Here is an 8,528-nt window from a genome sequence, read left to right on the forward strand (position 1 = left end):
CATCGCTCCTAGATGCAGGACATCCACAATTGATCCTTCATGGCTCAGCTTCTCTCAGAGACAGTCCCTTAACTTTATTTTTCATATCACCAGCTGTCTTAAGTCCTTCCAAAGATTGTTATCATTTCAGTTCGTTTAATGTGAATTGCTCCCTTCTAAGATTTTTCATTTTGGTAATTCTTCATATCCTGCTATTTTTAGGATGTGATATCCTCACGGAGAATACAAATTAGAATTTTAAGTTTGTTATATCCCCTTACTAACTTGTCTCTGGAACAGTTGTGTCCAGTGGCTGCATTTGTGTCTAGTTCTGTTAATGTCTGGAGATCCTTGGTTATTTGAACATAAATATGAACCAAGGACTAAGTCAATGTGTATAAGTAATCTCAGCGGCTGCCTCCTTTGAAGGGACAACTGACTGGGGTTCGGTGTAAGTGGGCAGGACAGTGGAAGCAAGGCTGGAGAGCAGAGAGGCTGGGATCAGCTAATTGTCAAAATAATAATAATGGCAGGCATTACTCTGAAGGCCAAGCAACAATAGTTTATTTCCCTCCTGGGCAGAGCTGCCTCCTTGTCAGTTATAAAGATCTGGAAATGACCAACACCAGGAACCCGGGGGCCATATGTCGTCCATTCTCTTTAGGATGAAGTAGGTGTGAACTGGGAGAGTCAAGGGGTAAAGAAATGCCAAGGCCCACGTGGCCCAGGTGCTCTGCATACAGCTAATTTATCACCAGGTGAGCACCCTCTGGTCAACTTTCATCTGTTTCTTCTAACATTCAGCCAGAGCTACCGTTAGTATTGTTTTTGCCTTTGCCCTTCTTTTTTAGGTCTTTTAAACTGTGGTTTTTCTACTTTTCTTTTTTTTTTTAATTTTTTTTTCAACGTTTATTTATTTTTGGGACAGAGAGAGACAGAGCATGAACGGGGGAGGGGCAGAGAGAGAGGGAGACACAGAATCGGAAACAGGCTCCAGGCTCTGAGCCATCAGCCCAGAGCCTGACTCGGGGCTCAAACTCACGGGCCGAGAGATTGCGACCTGGCTGAAGTCGGACGCTTAACCGACTGCGCCACCCAGGCGCCCCTTTCTACTTTTCTTTTAGTGGCAATTTCATTCCATCTGCTTTCTAAGTTTCAAGTTTTCCTGTGGATTTTTTTTCTTAATGGTCAGAGACAAGCTGCTTTGTTCAAACCAAGATCCCAAGAAGGACTATGCATTACATTTGGTTAGGTTACTCTTGGACCTCTAATTTGGAATACCTGCTCCCTGCTCCCCCTGCCACACACACACCTTCCCCCCTCCCCCCCCCCCCATGATTTTTTCTTGTTGAAGGTAGCACATGTTTAAGTATCTCCTGCTCTGGGTCAGGGTCAGACCAGGAAGTTGACATGTGCACTCCATTCCTCATCAGGAGTCAATCTGATTTACCTGCCCCACCCTGTTTCAAACAGGATAAGAATTCAAACTCCTTAGCACAGCCTTTCAATAGCTTAATATCAACCCATGTCACCAGCCTTATTTCTTTCCACTGCCCCCAAATGCCCTATGATCTAAGAAGACAGCAAAACACTTTCAAATGAGCTTTGAAATTTGGAATTTCTACAGTAGAAAATATCACGACCCTTTAGTGCGTTTCCTTTTCATTTTATAAACATCTCGCATTTCCAATAGCGCTTTAGGAGCAACGTGGGACTCAAAAAAACCACTGTGATGCTTTTGTGTGCGAATTGTTTGTGAAGCTCCATGGTAGCACAGGATTACTTCCATCAATATATTCCCTTGTGAACAAAATGCCAAGAATTGAAATGCTCATTAACAAGTGGTCATAAAAGGATTATAGTTTTGTTTTTTAATTCACCTGGTTAACTAAACCTATGAACGTCCAAAACTAATCATTTAATTAACCTTCCAAACTGAGATACTTTTGAGAATGAAAGGGGGAGCTAATAATAATTACACTAAAATAACACATATAAAACAAAGTGTCCTGGGCTATGAATAACTTGTAAAGCTTTCTACCAAGATTTATTTTCTCTTTCCTTTAAAACACCCAACACTTTGCATCTGCTTAAGTTTGACTGATATCTATTTATTCTCTCCACAGATGTTTTTTGAGCCCTTACTACAAGGCAGATGCTGTACTGGGAACACAAAGTGGACGGAGAAGGTCCTGCCTTCATGGGGCTGACATTCTAGTAATCCTTTTTTTCTGCTACTAAGAATAGCTTTCATTCTTTGGAGCACAGGAAGAATGTGTCTCAGTTCCACCAAAGCTACTACTGATTCTCTTTAAACAGCTGGATGCAGTGTGGGAAGAGGGCAAAGGCTTTTCCATGCACATAGACCAGGGTCTGTTGCCTAGGTCAGCCACTTACTAGTGGTTTTGAGTAAGATGCTAGTGATCCTCATCTGGGAGTTGAAAATACTTAAATCCTGACTGTTATAGGAAGAAATGTTGGTATGATGCCCTGTAGGTGGTATTGCCATGTTTTCTCAATAATATCAAACCTGAGCAGAGACAATATCAAATCAATATGATGGGGAAGGAAGTAGAAGGGGAAAAGAAAATGTGTCTGAAGACAGCCCTAAATCAAATGGGTCTTTGCATTACTTTAGCCATAGAAAAGGGGAAACAGGGCCCACAGTAAATAAAAGGTAAGCCTTGAATAACAAAAACCAGCTGCTAACTTAAACCCTTTCCTACTAGCTCTGATGCTTCTGACTGCAATATTCCCTGCTGAGGCTCAGTGTCCAACTCCCCCAGAATCTCTCAGCTAGTATTATGGAGAAGTCAAGAGTAAGCTCTGAAGGGCAGGACACAGGTACTGGAGAGAAATCTGAGAGGAAGTAGGAAAAATCCAGAAAGGGATGAGAAGGTGCAGTACCAGTAAAAGGCTGTTTTGCACAGGAGTCTATAGTTCTGTGCCATGGTGCAAGGCATTTCACAGAGTAACAGCAGCTCTGGAGGGGTGCCTGGGTGGCTCAGTAGGTTCAGCATCTGACTTTGGCTCAGGCCATGATCTCATGGTGCGTGAGTTAGAGCCTCCCATCAGGCTCTGCACTGACAGAATCCCAGTGTCTGGGATTCTCTCTCCTTCTCACCCTGCCCCTCCTACCCTCCCCCACTCTCTCTCTCTCTCTCTCTCTCTCTCTCTCTCTCAAAATAAATAAACTTAAAAAAATAAGCAGCTGTAGAAAGAAGGGACTTGCTCTCCTGCCAAAGGCTTCCTCCTCTGCCCTACAAAATCAATGCCATAGCACACGTGGAATGTTAATAATCAGACAAATCAGAACACTGCCCTAGTCCACTATCCCAAGGTAACTCGAATTAACTGAATAGCTTCTAATCAACTTAAATCTGAATATTCATTAAGTTAAAAATATCTTGTTGGCAGTATAATATGAACACAGGTGATGAGAAAAATCCACTGATAGGAATAATAAAAGGGAAATGAACAAAACTTTCTAGTATATTCTGCTTTGGGAAACTGCCTTTTCTAATACATCCAAGATTTTCACCTGAGTATCACAACTTCAACGGATGCTTGACTTCGTGTGGTGGGATTTTTTTTTTCTATTTGAATTGATTACTACACCTTTTATTTAAAACAAAAAGGAATACATATTCATTGGGAAAGATAGGAAAAAAAAAATTTTAAAGCCTAACGAGGAAATAAAAAGCATTGTAATTTCACCACTTGGGGATAAATACTACTAACACCTTGGTGTAGATCTCTGAAGTGTGGGCAGTTTTTAGATTTCGACATCATCATCACCACTGGTCTTTATCCACTCAGTTTGATTTCTAAATCACAGTACCACTGGGGCACTCGAGTCTCTACAATGTTGAAAACACTGGATTTCCATTTGCAATGTGCGGCAGGCTAAACCCTTAATTAGTAACAGCAGGTGCTGAAGTGCTTAAAGCAAATCACTCCTACATTTTAGTGAGTTGTTATTTATGTCACTCTTATCGCCAGGAGCAGTGCTGACAATCAGCAGCAGCTGCATGGGCCAACGCTCTCACAGGGCAATTGTTGGCCTCGAGTTTCCCCAAGAGTCAAGGGATTTAAACAGCTCTATCTGGAGAAACTGATCAAGCTGCTCTTCAAATGCAAACAAAAGATTCAGTTGGGGCTTCAGACTTTCTTAAGGGTAGGAAGCCGAGATTGTTCATGCACTACTAGATAATCAGATATTTCACTCAGAGTTCCATTTTGTGTAGCTTTGCCTAATCCCGCACCTTAAAATACTATTTTTCCTTTGAGTTTAAAGAGCTGCCTCCATTCTGAATTAAGAAAACCTATTAAACCGGTCCACTTCAAAGTGGTAATTTCAGAAAGCTTGTGCTTAAAGCAGAGATTTAAGTATGCAGAACATTCTAAGGGCTAAAAAACTTCAGGCAGCCCAAGAGGCTTGCCTCTCCTATTTCTCTACCAAGATACGTCAAATAAGAAAGCCAACACCAGCTTGCCTTGCTCTCTGGGGTGGGTGAGGTTTTATGCCTTCCTTCTAGAAAGCTTATCATCACCTTTCATTTTCTATCTACAACAGTCACGGAAATGATCCTGTGCTTCTTTCTGCTAAGGGGAAGATAAATCAGGTGCCTTCAAAAGAGGCCAGCGGGCTTTTTGAGTCCCCTGGAGGTGGGAGGACGTGTGAACAGCACAGATGCCTTTTCCCGCCAACGGCTTTGGTTTCCAGGCACAACTGCCTGTTTGGGTGGAAGCCTGAGGAAGGACGTGCGAGGACTTTCTGGACCCCGTGCCCGTAAGCAAACTGAAAAAAGCCTGCCAAGCTGTGCGGAGACAAGAATGCTCAAAATAAATTTCCCCATGTTAAATAAACGTCCCCGTATTCAAAGTAAAACCAAAGTTGTCGTCATTCACATTCTGTGCAGACACCTACTAGGTTTCGCTCCCGGCTAACCCTCCGAGTGCTCGGCTAGAAAAGCGGAGTTTGGCCGGTGCCGAGGGCCACAGAGGCAGGCCTGTGGGAAACAGCTCAGTTGGGCCTCCCGCCCTGGGCGACTCCGTCCGGGCGGGACCCCCCCACCCCCGCCCTCGGACGCCGGCTCGCGCCCCTGGAAGTGGCCCTCCCGGCGCCGCGCTCCTCCGGCGTCCCCTGAATGAGAGATGCCTGTGCGGGCCTAGGGGGCCACCCGGCCCAGGGCCCGCGCGCGGTGATCAACGCAGCTGCCGCCCCTTCCTCCTCCTCTGCCTCTTACCTGGCCAGAGATTCGGCCGCGCTCCGGGCGGGTAATTGAGGCCGCCATGGCCTGTTGCCCACGTGCCGGGTCCTGGGGCAGCCTCACCGCAGGAGGAGCTCGGCCGAGCCGCCGCGTCCCGGACGCCGGCTCGGGCCACGCTGATGGGTCTCGCGGCCCGCAGCTGTGGGCGCGCACGCCCCAGGCCCGCCTTAAAGTGGCCATGACGCCCGGGGCCGGGCACCTGGGGGTGCTGCAGCCTGCTCCAAAGGGCCCCGCGGGACCTGGGCTGGGGGAGGGGCTCCCGGGGGCTGCCGGGAGGGGCTGTCCAGGGTGCCCTGGGGGCCCTTGGTGGCACGCTGCCCACCCACAGCCCCGGCCCCAGTCCCCGTCCCACGCTCAGGGAGGTCACGGCCCCAGGCCTTCGTAGAACTGCCAGGAGAAGGCGGAAGCACTGCCTCGCCTCAGGCTGCTCTAAAAATCTTTAGGGTATCTTTTGGATCAGCAAACGGTTTTTTGGTTTTTTTCCCTAGACAAACATGTAGAAGCTAGAGAAGGCGAGTGCTGTTATGGCGTTTTCGTTCCAAAGAAATTAAATATTTTAGAAGTATTTCATTTTGTCCGGTGACTCAGCATTGTCCCCATTTTCTCAACTGAGAAACTTGGACAATTAGAAAGTCTTCTGGTAGCTGCTGTGTAACTCACTTCATTCAGCCTTGGCTGGACGTTTTATTTAGATCTGTTGAGTGCCAGGAGCTGTAGGGGATCCTTTCTCTTATGGTCTTTACTATTGTTCCTGATTTTTCCATTGCTAGAAGTTGGGGTTGGGGGCGGGGCGCCGGGACGGGCAGGAGAGTGAGGGAGAAGATGGTATCTGGTAATTGTCACTTTGGATTTCCCTAGATTCTTGATCTCACTTAACATATAATACAAACGTGCTCTACTTGAATTATCAGTGCCTGCTTTCTTGGGCAAGCTTTGATTTCCTGAGCAGGTCCTGCAGTGTTCTGAAGCCCTAATTTTGACCATGAGAGCATGTCAAAAATATTGCTGTGATGCTCTGATTTTGATGGGAAGAAAAGGCGCAGATAAATTTCTGATGAAATCATTCTGCAACGTTTTGGGAAGTAAATGTTCACATTTTAATAGTTATGATTTTGGCTCTTTATCGCTTTTCCAGTTAATCAGGAACTGAGTGTCTGGATAAACATCTCTGAGGCACTTTGCTAACCGATATTGGACAAAGGTGAAGCCAAGCCCAAGCCCTGGGTGGGTGTGAACTGAGACAGCTTTGAGCATTTCCCCTCTCTATGGTAATCAGGGCACTGCTCCAGGGGTCTAGATAAGCAAATCTGATTCTAATACTAACAAAGACATTGTTGGAACTGACACAGACTCATTGTTTTTAAATTTGAGGGGACAATGCCCCTAAGTTTATGTGAGAGGAAGAAATCAACCCTCCAATTATGTGTTGGAGGAAGCAATAAAAAATAATAAATTTCTCCAGGATCCATAATATAAGATCATCACAAGTTCCCTAAGAATTAATTTGAGATATTTTAATAGTTTCAAATCTAAAAGAAAGACAAAGACAAGCTTACTTTATAAGTGAGCAGGCATCTACTTGAAAACAACTGAAGGTGATTTTGACCCCCAAGGGACATTTGCCAATGTCTGGAGACATTTTTTTGGTCATCACAAGTGGCTTCTAATGGGCAGGAGTCAGGGATGCTTGCTGCTAAACATTCTGCAATGCCCAAGGACAGCCTCCTATAACAGAATTATCTGGCCCAAAATGTTCTGAGTGCTGAGGTTGAGAAACTACTCTAAACCTTCTAAGTTATAACATAGAATGCAAACCATATAATTTTTTGTCACCTTTAACATTCTTGAATCATACTCCTATTACTGGGCAGAAAAATGGGCAGATGGATGCTCTCTGTGATTCCCCAAAATAACAATATGCTACTTATACTCTTGATGGAAAACTGAATATGATGAATTATAAAATAGGACAAGAATAATTTTACACAGAGGAATATATTTTAAAACTTGCACTCAAAATTAAGTTGCTTCTTTAAAAATGATGTTCTGGGGCGCCTAAGTGGCTCAATTAGTTAAGGGACAAACTCTTAATTTCAGCTTAGGTCATGATCTCACAGTTCATGGGTTCAAGCGCCATGTCGGGCTCTTTGCTGACAGGGTGGAATTCTCTCTTTCCCTCTCTCTCTGCCCCTCCCCAGCACTCCTTCTCTCTCTCTCAAAATAAATACATAATTAAAAAAATAGTATCCTGGTCATTTAAGATTATTAGCATTCATAGTATGCACTTTACATTATTTTCCCTTCCAATTGTGTATTTTTCACAATATGATACAACCTTGAATAGGTTTATAAGTACTACAGTATACATGGTCTGTTCAAATGAGCTCTTGTAAAGAACCTATGCTTGAAATGTTAGGAATTTTTCCATCCAGCTATTTTACAGAAACTAATATAGAAAGCTCTCTCCAGTATTGTTATTACTTGGCTTGTTCTCAGAAACACAGAAATTTAGAACTCGACAAGACCCTAGAGATGACCTAATTGCCTTCCCTTTCAAAGATGGTAAGGCCCAAACAATGTTCTCATAAGTAGAACTGTAACCATAGAAGTTGGAAACCAGAGAATTAACTAATTGCAATAATTTTCACTGATAATTTTTACATTTAGCAGTGCACTGAACTTGTTACAGAACCAGGCTGGAACGCTGGCGGAAAAACCAAGCAGCACTTGGAGACCTTGGTGGATCAGATTTACTTCACACCGGTGGGCTCAGAGGAGACCATTTCTCCAAAGATCTGAGCTCCGAATGAAGGGGGGAAAGGTAATTTATAGTTGTCAGCTTCCTATCTGTGGCAAGTTTTTGTGTGTGTGGCAAACAGGGCAAGAAGAACCCGGAAGAGGGGTCTCTAAGCTAGAGACCAGATCTTGTTTTAGTCCCCTTGGACATTTTATGGTGTAAAACTTTATTCGTTTCCCCCCCAAACTCACTTTTTAAATCTGTTAAAAAAACATTTTAAACACCGTGCTTACATTATCCTTGGAATATTAAATCCAGGAGTCCACCCTAACTTGACTAACCACTGAGTTCTATATAGGATTACAAGCAAGGATATTTTCATAATGTTAACTGAGGAAGGTGATTTTTGCTTCCACTTATGCCATCTTCCCCCTCCTCCTTGCAGGTCCATTATAGAATAGCCAGAATAATCTTTTAAAATATAAATTGAAATATTAACTCTTCTCAAAATCATTCCTTCAGAAAAAAGTCCAAATTCT

The 8,528-nt window shown here is 44.0% G+C and overlaps 1 protein-coding gene across 4 annotated transcripts in view; it reads right to left on the reverse strand.

Moving 5' to 3' along the window:
- The window catches only part of SOHLH2 (spermatogenesis and oogenesis specific basic helix-loop-helix 2), a 54,429-nt gene extending 48,769 nt beyond the window's left edge, over positions 1–5,660 (reverse strand). For all 4 annotated transcript variants that reach the window (XR_007154747.1, XR_007154745.1, XM_047870765.1 and 1 more), the window contains exon 1: positions 5,229–5,660. Coding sequence is in view for 2 of the 4 variants with exons in the window: in XM_047870765.1 (XP_047726721.1) it covers positions 5,229–5,432 (204 nt within the window). In the remaining 2 variants the exon portion in view is untranslated. The remainder of the gene's footprint in view (positions 1–5,228) is intronic.
- Between the last annotated feature and the right edge of the window lie 2,868 nt (positions 5,661–8,528).

This window comes from Prionailurus viverrinus, chromosome A1 (assembly GCF_022837055.1).
Source record: "Prionailurus viverrinus isolate Anna chromosome A1, UM_Priviv_1.0, whole genome shotgun sequence".
NCBI lineage: Eukaryota > Metazoa > Chordata > Mammalia > Carnivora > Felidae > Prionailurus > Prionailurus viverrinus.